Source organism: Empidonax traillii, unplaced genomic scaffold (genome assembly GCF_003031625.1).
Source record: "Empidonax traillii isolate 1590-97213 ecotype Southwest subspecies unplaced genomic scaffold, ASM303162v1 scaffold232:size1090087, whole genome shotgun sequence".
Lineage (NCBI taxonomy): Eukaryota > Metazoa > Chordata > Aves > Passeriformes > Tyrannidae > Empidonax > Empidonax traillii.
The window spans coordinates 992,161-1,008,658 of NW_020955425.1; the positions used below are offsets into that span (position 1 = coordinate 992,161).

The following is a 16,498-nucleotide window of genomic DNA, read 5'->3' on the forward strand; positions in this document are numbered from 1 at the left end:
TTGATTCAATAAGCCTATTATTTCTTGTTCTAGCCACCACCAACATAAAAGACACTGAAGAGGTGAAAGAAAAAAATAATTCTCTTCATTTTTGAAACTTGTATTTACTTTGTATATTCTGTAGGCAAACCTACTCCAACTCCTTCCATCTTTTTATAATTCTCATTCTCATACACTTATGTTCTCATGTTTTCTAGATTTTTGTTAAATCTCGTTGCTTTTCTCTGACCTGTTTTCCTAACAAGCATGGCATATAAAACTAGACCTGATATTTCAGCTGATGTTTCTTCAGAACAGAACAGAATGAGGTACTTTATGCCATATGGATGATACAAACACCTCAATGTTTCTGTTAATTTTGCTGCATTACTATTTTGTTAGAACAGGTCACAAAACAAATACCAGACAACTACCTGACCTTTTTCTGCTGGGCTAACCCTTAATTCCTTTCTTTCTTGTTTGCAAAGGTTGCCAGTTCTGCCAATTTCCCAAGATGATTTTGAATCCTATTTCCACCCTTCAACATGCTTGAAACCTCACCTGTCTCAACACATACAATACTGTCTCTGTTTTCCCTCCATAAGCCCTGCCTGAAACAGATCACAAAACAGTCACAAAACCTTGTGCATATGTAGCCTGTAATCCAACAATCACTGTTTATGCTCTTTTTTTATTCTGTACCTCTCAAAAAAAAAAAAAAAGGAAAAGAGAAAGGAAAAGGAAAAAAAGAATAACAAAGACACAAAGTTATTTATTTGTTTCTTTGTTTTAAAAAAACAAACCATATTTTTACCACAAGGACTGGTAAGAAAGCATAGAGCAATTAAACAGCAGACCCTCTTTCCCACAGGGAAATGTATAAGCACCTATGGTATATTTGAAGAGTGTGTGTGTGCTGTGAAAGTAATCTCTATTTATAGAGAGTTTTAAAACTGATTTATAATCATATATAAGACAGTGCTGTCAATGTTTGCTAAGGAGAGCTCAAATACAGTAATAAGAGGAAGAGAGAGTAGGAAGACCTTCCTTAAAACCTAGGCAATGTTTTAAGCACAATTCTTTTCCTCTCTTACTCGTTTCTCATTATTACATTAGAAGAAGCAGGATTTGAACTCGTGTTGGAAACAGCTTTATATTTAAGACAATGAAAGTAAGTGGTTATTTCACACAGTTTAGCATAACATTTCCTCTTCTTTCAGTTTTTATTTTAGATTATAAAACTCTGATCTGCTTACATCAGTGTCCCACGGTTGGACAGCACAGCACTCTGGGACTGGATCCAGTGCACCAAAGCCATTGATTCCTACTGTCTCGACTCTAAAAAGTGTGAAGGGATGAATTTGACATTTATGGGGATAAAGTTACTGCAAGCTTTGGAAAAAGATGTTAAGGTCAAAAAAAAAAAAGGGTTGTTCAGCACCTTGATTTCTCAATAAAATAGAACAAAGAAGGAAACTAAAACCAATTCAAAACATGAATACAAATTTACATTCGCTATTAATCTTCTTAGTTCAAGTCCTCCTGTCATTTATTTACATATGATAGCAAATAGAAGCCCCACACTTTAAGGCCATTTTTCCACGTTTATCATTTAAACTTTGGACTCCATTTTAAGCAACCAGCAAGCTGGGGTTAACTTATGCAATAAATTCACTCTGTTCTGCTGTGCTGGAGTTCCCCCAGTGATAGTTCTGTTCTCAGTCATACCACGGTAAATACCAATTTTGCTCACACTGGCATAAATTCTTCAATTTGCCAGAGGAAAGGGACAGATAACTGCCCAACTGTCAGGAACTTCCTGGGGTCCTGGAAGTATCTTGGATAACTTGGACCAGGAATTTTTCTGCCTTTGTGGACTTCAGTAGGAATGGAAAAGTTCCTGGTGACCTTTAAAGTTGTTTGTACCAAACAGGAATATCTGTATACATATTAGTAACTACAGAAGATATCTTGTGCAAGGGAAGGAGAAAAAAGGGCTCATACGGAGCAAAAGAAAATCTTAGGGGAGCAATGGGAACCACAGAACAAGTTTAGCAATGGAAATGTGCTTTAAAAGGATGGATAACCTGAAAACAAGTGAAAATCTGAGCCTTCAGAGAGTTATAGCCAGTGAAATAACAAAGCATTTTTGGTCCAAGGAGATGCACATGAATCCTAAATACAAAGTGCTCTCACAGTGACACGACTAGTTAGGATTCTGTGCAAAAATTCAACTTCAGGCCACAGAGCTCCTTATGCCACTGCTAATTTCACTTAGAAACACATAAATATTTGGCAGCTCCGAAAATATTTCTGTTTCATGTGCTCTTGAAAGAATAAAGTTAGAAAGAGTGAAAAGTATGAAATTTGGTGCCTAGCAAAGAGTCACTGAGAAAGAACCTCTTTTAGACTCTGAAAATCAAAATTTTACATTATTTCACTTTGCAGTGTGCAAAGAAGCCTGTTCATTATAGAGCCACAGATTATTTCCATAACTAGAAATAACTGGTGACCCGAAAAAAAAATCCACAATCTGTACAACCCAACACTGAGCTGGGCTGCAATTGTCTTATGAGCTGAAGGGGTAACTTCACTTACAACCTCAAAGCTCTTGATGAAAAAAGTCAGTCCCTCCCGTCACTGATGAAGAGAAACACTTCTCTGCACTAAGAATACATGGCTTCAGATGTACTGTTCCTCATCTCCTCCATTCATGAGCAATGACCACTTTCCCCCTTCCTCCTCAACAAAACCATTACGTCTCGGCAGCTTGTCTGAAGCCAAGGATGAGAGAGACACTTGGCTAATCTGGTCCCAAGGAGCCGATCTGGAAGAATCCCTTCTCCTATCATCCATTCCAATATGAACACTGATTTGAGAAGGAGTGAGTGGCTTCATGTGGCCTTGAGCTCGAGCTTCATAACTTTCTGTGTCTGGCTTCTTGTAACTAAGAAGAGAAGGAGAAAAGATATTTAATAACAAGAGGTCAATGTGTAGAAGCATCTTCTGCATTGGAACAAATCTGAAACTTCTGATAACCTAACTGTATTGAAAGTATCTCTATAGAAAAAATAAATTTATAGATGAATTACATATGTTTAAATCAACAGCTTCCTCTCTAATAGCTCACAAATAATTAATTTAAAACGTTGGTGTCAAGAATGTAATGGTCTCAAAAATCAGCTACAGAATAATAATTTTTATCATTACTTAATTTTTGAGCCTGCCAATTCTCTCAAGCCAAGATAGGCACAAAAGGGGGGATGATGGAGAAATGGCAGAACACCTCTTGAGATGCTTTTGATCTCAGTTTTCAATCATGCAAGGCCACATACCATTAGTTGAGCACTTTTGCTGCATTTAGGGACATGGCTAGTGGTGGCCTTGGTGGTGTCAAGTTAATGGTTTGACTCAACGGTCTTAAAGGTCTTTTCCAACCCAAATGATTCTATGGTTCTATGCACTTCAGACACAATGTTAATGGCTAAGACTACTTGTCACATGGCATTAAAACATTTCAATAGTAAAAGAGAAGGCCACTCAAAGTGAGGTTCTTTAAGAAAAATTACGAGTTTGCTGAACTATGAGAAGGGTCATTAGTAGATAATTGCAAGTGAATGGACTTGACTGACCCAAAAATCACTTTGTGATTTAATGTATGCTAAGTCAAAGCAATTGCACATATGCACGGTCTTCTTCACATATACATGTACTATTGTGTTCTTTGGAATCTGAAGTTCTGTTCAGTTGATACGAAGCTTCAAGAAAGATTACTGTCCTAGAGAATATACCGTAATACAGCTTCCGTAAGTCTGAAGCCAAATATTTTTTTGAGGGGGTTCTTAATATCTGCCCACAATGGTATGCAATACTTAATGCAATCTGCACAAGATCAAAAGAAACTGAGAATAAAGGAATCCCTTTATAGAAATTTCTCATCCTTTGGATAACGATGCACAGAAAGATTTTAGGATCAAAATCCTGTAGTGGTAGGGCTGATTCTGCAAACAGACACGAGTATGTATTTAGTTTTTATTTTAGATTGTGGTCTCATTGAGCATTTGCAGAATAAGAAACATGGTGCAGTAACAGATTTCCTATATTATTTTATACTATACTGTACTGTACTATACTGTAATATACAAAAGACCTCAGCCACAGTAAAAATATGTGAAGGTTTGGACTAATTTCAGACACCATAAAAAGTCTTATTTTTGAAAGATGTTTGCTCTCTATGCTGTTAAGAACAGGTCCAGTGTAACTACCAAAAAGGGCACGCAAAAATGTAGCATTAAAAAAATTAACAGATTTTGAAAAATCTTGTTATAGTTCAGAAAAAACAGAGAAAGATATCTGCAGCAAGGTGCAAAAAAATAAATACACTGCTTCTCTGTTTCTCTCTGCCTAATTCAAATAGACAAAAATAAAACCCAAACAGGTACAAATATTTTTAAAAAATTTACTGCTACATCATGAAGAATTATCTTTTAAATGACTTGTTCACCTGATATCCACAGCAAAACCTGCTGATCGTTGCCTTAGTTGGTATTGAACTAGATCTGCAACACATGGGCTTAGATGGCATCAGCTGCTAGTTAAAGAATGCTCTGTCTTAGTCCAGGTGAGTTCATAACATCAACACCTGTCTCTCTTGGAGCCAAGGATAAGACAGAACAAGCTCAAGCTAAAGGACTGTCAGGCTAAAGCACTGACAGCAGCCACTGCAGCACCCGCTACGACATCGACATGACCAAGTGCATCTAGGTATAGAAAGCCCAAACTAATGTCGCACTTGCATCCCGTCATCAGTGTTGCCACAGTTCCCCAACTGATAAGTGTAAGACAACTTGCCATTTCAGCTGCAGGGAAGACAGTAGGACAGACACAGAAGAAGCTGCCATTGCAGCTGATCCCATCCAAGGCTCAAGCACAAGGCCAACAGGCATGAACACACCTAGAAAAAAAAAATACAGACATGAGCCAGAGCCGCCTGTCCCAACACAAGCATTTCCATTCCTGCATACTATGGAACAGATCAGCAGTTCTACAGCATGACTTGCTGAGACCTCCATAAACACAACTACACCAATATATATATTTACTCGCTTATTTCTAAATACGACCATTCCATTGCAAGGGATGACCTTTGCACAAATACGGCTACAAGACTGTGGCCACAAGGTAAGGATATTTGTCCCTTGCAGCTATTCTGCACAGATGTTGCTGCAAAAGCAACAGAAAGACTAGGCAATTGTACAGGCAAAGGAAGAAGTTGCTCATAAACAAAATGAGGCATGCTTGAAGTAAGGTTTGAGTAGGAATCTGGAGCATGTGGTATAGAGAATGCAAGTAGTAGGAGAGAAAATGTGAGATTCAGGGTGAATAAAAGAGGGAGCACCCAGAAATGGGATGGTGTATCTGATTAGAGCTGGGTTTGATTACACAGAAACAAATGCCCAAGTACTGCTGTGTGAAGTAAGAGCATGGTTTCAATTTCATCTACAACTTTGTATTCCTAAGAGTTTAAAATTTGGTGAACAATATTTTTGTTCATATGAACAAAAAAATCAGTATTTATTTTGTCCTCTTTCTACCAAGTTTTAAATAATCTAGGGACCTCTCTCTTTGGTTCCTTGAGCAGGGAATCCTACAAGATGCACCACAGAGCTCAACTCTACTGCTCCCTTCAACAAGCTGAGCTCTGGTCATCACGTACCTGCTGCTATGGGTATTCCAAGCAGATTATAAATTAAGGCAAGAATTAGATTTATTCGTATTCTCCGAACTGTTCTCTTCGATAAATGAATACTGGCAACTACATCCAGCAAGTCATTCTGCAAGACAGAAGAGCATTGAGTGTTTTCCACATGCAGTCTTCAGAACACCAAAACAAAAGTGGCAGGGATAAAAGAGGACAGGTTAAAACTGTAGTGCTCACTCGGATAAGAACAACATCTGCTGCTTCAATGGCAACATCGGTGCCTGTTCCAATTGCAATTCCAACGTCAGCCCTGGCTAGTGCAGGGGAATCATTGACTCCATCACCAACCATTGCAACCTTCCTCCTCCCACTTTGGAGTTCCTGGACCTTGGCAACCTTGTGAGAAGGAAGAACCTCGGCAAAGACTTTTTTGATCCCAACCTACGTACAAAGAAAGAAAGACACCCAGTCGGTGATATGATTCATGTTGAAAGGAGAGCCATTTGCTATTCTGGGTGAAGGGGAAACACAGGAATATCAACCAAACTGATTCCAGTGAAGGCAACACTTGCAAGCTACACAGAAAGCTAAGGAGTGCTATGCCTTTGGCCCAAGAAAAGGCCTGATGATAGCCTCCCCATCTTTACTGCAGAGATGCAGGCAAACGATGCTCTGCCCTAAGCATCATGCCCTGCAGGGCTTCTGAAGCTCCACTACCCTAGCAATAAGGGTTTGATGGTTACAAGAGGCAGTTTTCAGCTAATCATGCTGCATGATGCACCAATAAAAGTTTCAGTAAAAATCACAGATTCACAGAATAGGTTAGGTTGGAAAAGACCTCCAAGATCATCAAGTTGAGCTGTTAACCCAGCACTGCCAAGTCCACCATTAAACCATGTCCATAAGTACCACATCTTTTAAATATCTCCATGGATGGTTACTCCACCACTTCCCCAGGCAGATATTTTCTCTTGTCCTATTGTTTGTTACTTGGTAGGAGAGATCAACCCCTACCTGGCTACAACCTTCTTTAAGGTAATTTTAGAGAGTTATAAGGTTCCCACTGAGCCTCTGTTTCTCCAGACTAAACAACCCCAGTTCCTCAGCCATTCCTCATTTTGCATTTATAATTTGAGATGAGGGGAATCTCCTATAAACCCAACATCCTTTAGACTGCTATGCTTCTTAACAATAATTCATATTGTTACTACTATGTTACCCTTGAAGAAACTGACAAATCCCCACTTCCCTTGTTGTGAACAGGACTGGACCTCCAAGGAAGCTTCATCACTATCCAAACAGGACTGCCCTTCAGTGAAGGGAAGCAGGAGGCTTCAGTTCAGCAGCTGATTACTGCAAGAAACTCTATACCTCTGGCGAAGTACTGACTGCATGTCTTCAGCAGCCACTGGCCTTTACTATGCCACAGGACCTGACTCAATTTTCAGTCCAGTTCAAGAAATGTTAATCTTTATTTAACATATCCAGGGAAACTGAGATTCCAGGGAAACTGAAGTCCTGCTTCAAATTCACTGGGGCAAAACAGAGTTTTAAAACCTCACTGTGTATTTTTTTGAAACACAAAGAAGCAGATACCTGAGTAGCAATGGCTTTTGCAGTTTTTCTGTTGTCCCCCGTTATCAGCACCACATCTATTCCCATGCTTTTCAGCGTGTGCACGGCAAGGGCTGCCTCCTGCTTGACAGTGTCTGCTATTGCAATCATTCCACACAACACACCTGCACAAAGAAACATCCTCTGTTAGAGAGAGCTGTAGCAGGCAAAGTGGCAGCAAGAGAAAGGGCTTCCCCTCTATCACTCCAACACATTCTGGGCAATATTGCCTGCATAACTGTCTGTAGCTTTCTCATTTATGGTCTCTTTTCTCATTTATCTGTTTCAGATCAAACAATAAACATCTTTGATATTTAAGGACCAGGAGGAAGGGGAGGAGGGTAGCTTTTAAACATGTCTGACTCCTATGTTTTATGGTATGAATAAATATGATAGTGGGCCAGAGAAAATTTTGGAATTTGTGCCCAGGAGAGATATTAAAGCCAATCCTCCAAGAAGAAGCACATAGAGTGTCTGGTTTTATGTCCCTTACTCTTTCAGGGTTGGATCTCTATTAGAATTAATTCCTTTCACAAAGAAGTGTTGCATCTGCCTTCCAACCTGTTGACTTTATATTGTATCCATATTTCCTTCATGTGCACATGCCTCTCAAAATTGCTCCATAGGAGCACCAAGAATATTTGTACAGTAAATGAATCACAGGCCTCATTTCAAGATCACAGATGCACTGGCAATCTATGACCATTACAACCATTTCTTATATCAAGGTATTGTCTGGGATCTCTTTCTGCATAGCACAGAACAGAACCTCACTGGCAAAACTCATTGAGTCTAATCTATACTTGACCGATCTAATGAATCATCACATTTATTTATTACATGTTTTGAAATCAGTCATGCAATAGGTTGGCCTGTGACCCCTAGGTAATTTAAACTGGGCTTGGACATGGCACTGCACTGGTACTGCTTTTTTGAAAAACATTCCTAGACAACAGGGGTTTCAGAAATTATTACTTACATTAAAAACTACACAACAAAATCTTGTAAACACTGCTCTATGATGAAGTCTTCTTTTAAGAATAGCTTGATACTTTGCAGTTCACAAGCAGGTCTACACCAAAAGCTTAGTAGTTTCTTGCCACTAAGCCAGTGATCATCTGCTCCAGAGTTTGTTTTTATCCCTTCAACTGATCAGTAAGATCAACCAAGGAACAGTAATTACCATCTATAGCCACTAGTATGGCAGTCTGTCCTTTCATTTCATGGTCTGTCATTGCATCATTCACATCATTTGCAATAGTCAAGCCATTGCGTCGCATCCACTCACGATTTCCGATCAACACTGAGTATGTATGAGACGGTGATGGACCTTTGTGCACAGACAAAAAGAGAAATTAGCAACTCAAAATTAGTGTACACAAGCAGAGATGTTCGAGGATGACTAGTTGGGCATAGGCAGTGCTTAAAGACAGCCTAATGAAACCTTTCTCCCTAAAGACTCAATCAGTGACTGTTTACATACAGAACTGCGTCATGAATTTAATGGAGGTATTTGCCTGTATTTGCCTTTGTCAGTTGGCACTGATTTTCTGAATAAGTGCAGTGTGCATGTTTAGTAAATGCCACCCTCCTTTGTTCTCACACCTAATGACTTCTTTCAAATATAAAGGCTATTTCTGACAAGAAAAAAGTAGTTTTGTTCTAATAAACAATGAACCTCATTATGAATTCAACCCAACTTCACAAGAGCCGTATGGGAAGGTGAGAAAATATTACATTAACACCATTTACAAATGGCACAGTTTTGATGGTTAAAGTTCTGGTTCTATTTAATTCTTCTAATAGCTTTCTCAAAAAGGTCAGGAGCACCACAGCCTTCTGAAGAGAACTGATGAGCTTCTTAAAGAAGGTTTTAAATACCTTTTCTTTCTCTCCTAAAGACCAAAGTGGCTTCCAGAGAGTCTGGAACAAACCCAAGTGTATTGGCCTAATCAAAAATATCACACACTGAAACTCTGTTTTCAGATATGAAGTGCTTTATTGTCCATCTGCTGAATTTTTTCTTTAAAATTAAATGCCCTGAGAGGTATATGAACAGAAAACAAAAGGTCAAAGTTAATAACGAACTAAAGGGTAGTATATAAAAAGTTGCACTAAGAAATATATGTTAAAGGTGATTGTTCTAAATGGGAAGATACTACTAATCAGCAAACTTTGCCGTCTGCTGGACCATTCTTCTATCCAAAAGGAATATTGCTGGGTGTGCCTTATTGCATAAGCATTGTATGGAATTTTCAAGTATCCATCGCTGTAGCATCTAAATTCTCATTTAGATTTCTGAGTTGCAGAAAGAGCTTCAATTTTTGCTAAGCCACAATTTTGTCCCCTTGTTCTTTGCATCCTTCTGCCACAAATCCACTTTCCTGTTGTTCCTAGTCCAGTAGGATTGGTTTACAATGGTCAGCACTGTGGATGCATTCTCTCTCACATTACCACTGGTGGTCTCCTCAGGGGCAGACTTACCACGTGATTCCAAGAGCGTGATCACCGTGTCATCTCCCAGAAGAGCCCTGCTTTCCCCACTTGCGTTAGCATCCAGATTATCAGGACCCTCGTTGGCTATGCTGAGGATGGCCTCAACTCCTCCAACTTTGCAGCTGATACCACAGCCTGGGACTGCCTGGAAGTCGGTGCAGTATCCCAGGCTCTGAGTGCCAAGCTCCTGCAGATGTAACCAGAGGTTATCACCAGTCTGTGCTGACCACTTAGGGTACAAACATTAGTTAACTCCTGCCAAAAAGAGGCCTCACTCCTCTTGACAATGACTGACCAACCGAAAACTAGGATGGAGCATTAGTAGCAGAGGACTAAAAATAAGCATGTTTTGGATGTGCTGTGGCTTAGACTTCTAGAAAGGCACAACCATACAGATCACACCCAGGTCTCAGCCCTAGCACCAGTACACTATAAAGAAAAGCTTTTCCTGGTAGCTGAAGGATGAAAAAGTTAGATTGGTGGTTCACGACTTCAGCCAAGACCAGGAACTGAAGAGAAATAATATAACATTAAGCCACACACCTTCTGAAAAGATGCAGCTTCTAATTAACCTCATAGACAACGGGCTGCGGTGGATCAGACCTTTCATACATACACACACAGACACACACATATATATATATGTATACATATATGTAAAAGTATAGTGAAAACCTGTTTCTAATCCCTGGAGTGATCTAGCTGGATGATAAGGAACAGAGTTTTCCTGTTGAGTTAGAGAGAGAAGCTAGTGAGTACCTTCAAGATAAGAAAAGGGATTACTAGGACCCAATCAGTTTCAAAAAGAATGGAGAAAAGATATTTCCATAAACAAGTTATTCTGGGTTGTTTCTAGAAGTTAGAACTATATGTATTTTTCAGTGACCTTCTTAAAACACAGGGATGATAAGACAGGTGGTAAAAATATTAGCAAACAGTATAGCATTACAATTCATATAAGCTTTGAACCATTAATAACTGGTGCAAGGGATAACTATAGAAGTATCAGGGTACTAAGAGAACTGTGTTCAATTCTAAATTTAATCAGTGAAAGATCTATCACTAATGAATTTGATATATTATGTCCAATTATTTTTCCCTAAATCGATTAATGACTTTTCTTAGCATGAAATAAATCATTTATTTAAACAGGCTTCCTATTTTCATTATGATTTGTGCTTTCAATCTTTCTGAAACATTTGATAAACACAATATACACATGACCTCTGAGGATTTGTTAAATTTGCAAACATTTGAGTAATCCATTAATTAATTTGTGAAACTCACAAACATTACAGTTTAATATTCAAGTTTTAAATCTCTTTGCCTAATTTATTGAAATGAGCAAGTGACTAACCGAAGTGACGAGAGTCAGGTAACACATGTAATGTCACTACATTTGCTTCATGATGCTATTTTAAGTATAATTATTCCTCCTGCACACATTCCACAATCCTTATTTTCCTATTAGTTCAAGAAAACTCTTGCTTGAGAACTCCACATTGTTACCAGAAAAGCACAGTTTAAATATACCTTCTGGTAATGTACCGACTAAGATGCACAACCATAAAATCACAGAATCACAGAATATGCTGAGTTGGAAGGGACCCACAAGGATCATCAAGTCTAACTCCTGGCTCTGCACAGGACCATTTCCAAGAGCCACACCATGTGCCTGAGATATTGTCCAAACACTTCTTGAACTCTGTCAGGCTTGGTGCTGTGACCACTGCCCTGGGGAGCCTGTTCCTGTGACCAACCATCCTCTGGGGAAGAACCTTTTTCTAATATCCAACCTAAACCTGCCCTGACACAACTTCAGGCCATTCCCTCAGTTCCTATCACTGGTCACCACAGAGAAGAGATCAGTGCCTGCCCCTCCTCTTCACCTCACGAGGAAGTTGTAACTGCAATGAAGTCTCCCCTCAGTCTCCTCTTCTCCAGGCTGAACAGACCAAGTGCCCTCAGCAGCTCCTCATAGGGCTTCTTCTCAATCTTTGTTGTCCTCCTTTGGACGCTCTCTAATAGTTTAATATCTTTCCTATATTGTGGTGCCCAAAACTGCACACAATATTCATGGTGAGGCTGCACCAGAGGTGAGGATGCAGAGCAAAGCAGGATAATCCCCTCCCTCAACCAGCTGGCAATTCTGTGCCTGATGCCCCCCAGGACACGGTTGGCTCTCCTGGCTGCCAGGGCACTGCTGACTCATATTCAACCTGCCATTGACCAGGATCCCCAGGTCCCTTTCCATGGCACTGCTTTCCAACATCTCATTCCCCGTTCTGTCCATACATCCTGGGTTGCCCCACCCCATGTACAGAATCCAGTACTTTCCCTTGCTGAACTTCAATGTGGTTGGTGATTGCTCAGCCCTCCAATTTGCTGAGATCTCTTTGCAGGACCTCCCTGCCTTCCACCTCCCAGCTTTTCAGCCTGTTACTTTTCAGGCAGGCCTGTCCCTCTGGAACTTGATCATTTTATACAACATTTCTGCATTTGCACAGATGCCTTCAGGCCTTAAATGAAATAGGAAGGCTAAGTACCTCTTTGCAATATTTAGTGACTGCCACTCCTAAAGGATGCTCACTGCTGGCTTCCGCAGTGCCAATAACCGCCAGTACCTTCTTCAGGGAGAGCACAGCTGTGTCTCCCAACAACAGCACCCTCATGACTTTAGGAACTCCGTAGGTGATGGTACCAGTTTTATCAAACATCACAGTCTTGATCTGCAAGAAATAAACCACAGTTACTCCCTAAGCCCTGTGAGCGAAGGGATGCTCGTATGTTTTTGGAATACAAATGCAGTCAAGAGCTTAAGAAACAGTTGACTATATCCACAAGAAGACAGAATAATCCTACAAAAGTAGGGATTCCTGTATGTACCTTAAACTATCTGTACAGTAGGTCTCCTTATACTTTCTTATTCATTCCCCACACAGTGTTTTCACTCAAGCTACAACATCATCCTGTACCTACATCAGGATCTCAGACAACAGCGTCACTGTAGGACTTAGATGCACACACAAAGGACAGTACAGGTATTCACATGCAAGACTTGCAATGGCACCTTAATCACTTTTACCACAAGGCATGTGATGCAAAGGGGGCTTTTATGAATGCTGTTCTAAACAATTAACAATAGCACTAAGGAAAGAGGACTCAGGAAGTGGTTTGGTGATAGAGAAGGTACAGAGAGTACAAGAAGCTAAAAGAAATTCAAGAACCTAAGCAAAATCAACGTCATGCTATTCACCAAACCCAGCAGTCACTTGTTAGCCAGCCCAACTGTTCTTGAATGAAACAAAAAACAGAGCCCAACATATAATGAAAACCAAAGCTAAAGTTAATTCTAAAGCTGAAAATAAACACAGCAGAGAGAAACATAAGAACCAGAAAACTTACCAAAGTAGGCATTTCTTCCATTCCCAGCTATTCCAACACATCAGCCTTGCAGAATCACAAATCTCAAAGCCCTGTCCCTAGCCTTGCTTAGATCCAAAAGGTAAAAAGTCCCAGCATTATTTAGCAGTCTTTTTTTTTTTTGTTTCAAAGCCTTGGAACTTGTGGTCCAATATGAACAAGAGTTATTAGTCTGACTAAACTGCTCTTACCATCCTTTTCCCTTAAATGTTCTGCATATGTCTAATACAGTCTATCATAGCATGGTTTCAATTCACATTCTTTGTGGACATGTCAAACCTCTTCCTCCTTCAAACTCTTCCTCCTATTTTCATAATTTTTGTGTCTTTGAAGGGTTTTTTCTTCCTCCCTTCTCTCTTTTTTTTCTATACACTGAAACAACTTCAAACAATTTGGTTTTTCTCTTGCATCCTACATTTTAAGCTGCTGATCATGAACAATATGCATTTCACAACAGCTCTCTGAGGAAAGAAAAAAATCTATTGGATTACTGGGCTCTTTTGCAAAAGAGGCAAAGAAAGTGCAAAAGTCAGAAACCTCTGAGGCCATGCAGAAGATTAGCAGCCTCATAGTCATGAGACTGTAAGATCTGTTGGCTCTCAACACTTTGCTGTGACTGCTTTGAAGATAAAAGGTCAGATTTGTCTTCTTCACCTTAATGAGCAGCAATGAATTAAAAAAAAAAAAAAAAAAAGAACAACTTTCTGTGGTCTTTCTTGGACCTGCAAGATTTCCTGGGAAATTATATTTCATGCAGCAACAGCTGGGTAAGATACAAAAGTACAGAATGAACTATTAACCTTGTGTGCCATTTCCAGGGGTTTTCCACCTTTGATGAGAATACCGTTCTGTGCAGCCACTCCTGTGCCCACCATTACAGCTGTGGGGGTAGCCAGGCCTAAAGAGCAAGGGCATGCAATGCTCAGCACAGTGATTGAGGTTTGAAATGCAAACCTCAGTATTAGTTCAGCTTTCGAAATGTGTTTGCTCTGATTCTGCAAGAAGAAGGAAGAGAAAGGGGAAAACATTAGATATGTAAGATTGCTGACAGAAGATAATACAGATGTACAATCAATCATAGTAATATCACACATTTGTTTGGAAGCCTCCAGTATAGGAAAGCAATCTGTTATTGTTACTGTAATGCTAAAGAAAGGTCAATGTTATGAATTGTTTATGACAGTATTTTCTGGATTTTTTTGCTGCTCAAGCACACATATGTTTGACTCTGCTCTCAGGCTCCCAGGAGACAATATAACTTGATGGAATTTCCTTTATAGCTTAGCAAAGGAGAACTCTCTTTCCAGGTACACAGATCCCCACAGCTCCTGAGCATAGCAAATATACATCCTAAAGATAGCAGAAGCTCATCTTCTTTCTAAAGCCAAAACCACTATCTGCCATCAGGAACAGGAATGTCCACAAATATTTCAGACATGATAGGAATGGCTCAGCTCCTTGTAATGCAGCTATAGATCATGTTTAGTCCAGACAGACTGCCAATAATTTCCATTTGTAAGAACCCCATGCATAACTAAGGGGGAAATGCAAAGGTATATTTATACCTGCAGAGAGATTTTAATTAGTGTAATTATCTGCTCTGTGTAGAAAACACCACATTGCACAAAAATATTTGCCAGGTTGTAACATAAAACCTACGCACAGGAAGTATGTTAAGCACACTGTAAGGTATTCTAAGAAAAAAAATCCAACTCTTAATAAAATTACTTACAGGAAAATATTTTTTAATAACATCAACATTTATAAAACCAATTGTGATCCACACTATCAATGTCACTGTTGAAATGATGATGATAAATGGAACAAAGTATCCACTAAACTTATCTGCCAGTTGCTGGATGGGTGCCTATAAAAAAGAAAACCAGTTATTTGCATGTTTATGGTCAAAACAAATAAATATGCAGAGTTCATGAAAATATGCAGCAGTCTTTATCTAATTCTTTTTTGAAGTCTGGAAAAACATAGTTTGCTGAAAATATAAAATCTTTTTATTATTTAATCAAAATATGTGAATGAGGTTTTCTTCTCTACTGTTTTTACCTTTGACATTTGAGCTTCTTCCACCAATTTCACAATCTGTGCCAGGGTGGTATCACCACCAACATGAGTAGCATTAATAAGAACTGAGCCATGTGCATTTATAGAACCAGCAATCACTGTGCTCCCAGGCTTTTTAGTGACTGGCATAGGTTCCCCTAGAAAAAAAAGGTAAGAATAAATGAGCCAATACCCCTAATAACACAGTCCATTAGCACTCAGCTCATTGTTAGCAAACTCGGTATGCCAAGCAATGATGACCAGAAATCATCTATTGTGTATCTCTGTCTGGCGAAGACATGTAAAAGTAGCATCACACTTCCATAAACCTTTTTCTGGGTTTAATTTCAAAGGAAATGCTGTTTCCTTGGTCTTAACTTTTCAGTATCCCATCCCTCAACAGGGCAAGGAGCAAATTGGTTGAAAAAGGAACTTCTAGGAACTTCTCCACTAACACTTTGCATTGTCATGGGAGTTTGAGCAATCTGTCTTTATTTCTACAATCCTCAGCTTTCAAAGACTAGAAAAGTTTTCTCTGTGGAAAAGCTCCTGTTATGCTTCCACTCTGAGAACAGTAGCTCTAGAAAATCTGTATTTTCTGTATTTTTAGGGTTAGTGATAACAACTTGTTCTCTTAAGCTAAGGGTGTCCCTGTTCCCAAGTAAATATATAACTAAAACAAATAAGCCAATGCCAATGTAAACTTTTTCTATACTTTACCTTATTTATAAGAATTGCACAATACATTGAATCCTTACTTTATTTACAAAATGAAATTAAAATTTCAGAAGCTGTGAAAAAGTCCCATGACCCTGAATAACTGTCAAGCTGTGAAGCTTTCTTTCCCTTTACTTGGTCACTGGGAGAGTCCTGTCATACATACCCTGGCATCTCAGCAATCCCCATTACCCCTTAGAAGTTATTTCTGAGAAGGTACCATCTCTACAAATACATTCCAGAGGAAACTCCCACCAGATCGCTGGAATAATGACAGTAGTGTTTAGACTCTACCCATCCCATCAGTACACTAGTAAGTGATCAAACTGAGCGGAAATTCTTCAGCTTTTTAGGGTGTTGAAGACACAGGAAGCTCATGAAGGCAAACCACAGTATCCATTAAGGTGGGAGGTTATTCAGACAGCAGTGTTTGCATTGGGTCTGCTCTCTTTTCTTGTAATAAAGAGTTCTAGAAGCTTTCACTTCTTTCCATAAGGTAAGGGGAGTTAC

The 16,498-nt window shown here is 39.4% G+C and overlaps 1 protein-coding gene across 3 annotated transcripts in view; it reads right to left on the reverse strand.

Moving 5' to 3' along the window:
- Positions 1 to 614: 614 nt before the first annotated feature.
- The window catches only part of ATP7B (ATPase copper transporting beta), a 30,424-nt gene continuing 14,540 nt past the window's right edge, over positions 615 to 16,498 (reverse strand). For all 3 annotated transcript variants that reach the window (XM_027888136.1, XM_027888137.1, XM_027888138.1), the window contains exons 11-21: positions 15,275 to 15,429; positions 14,946 to 15,080; positions 14,014 to 14,208; positions 12,337 to 12,519; positions 9,779 to 9,977; positions 8,478 to 8,624; positions 7,277 to 7,419; positions 5,918 to 6,121; positions 5,696 to 5,813; positions 4,831 to 4,933; positions 615 to 2,926 (exon numbers count right to left, since the gene is read on the reverse strand). In XM_027888136.1, coding sequence (XP_027743937.1) covers positions 2,662 to 2,926; positions 4,831 to 4,933; positions 5,696 to 5,813; positions 5,918 to 6,121; positions 7,277 to 7,419; positions 8,478 to 8,624; positions 9,779 to 9,977; positions 12,337 to 12,519; positions 14,014 to 14,208; positions 14,946 to 15,080; positions 15,275 to 15,429 — 1,847 coding nt within the window. In that variant the 3' untranslated portion in view covers positions 615 to 2,661. The remainder of the gene's footprint in view (positions 2,927 to 4,830; positions 4,934 to 5,695; positions 5,814 to 5,917; positions 6,122 to 7,276; positions 7,420 to 8,477; positions 8,625 to 9,778; positions 9,978 to 12,336; positions 12,520 to 14,013; positions 14,209 to 14,945; positions 15,081 to 15,274; positions 15,430 to 16,498) is intronic.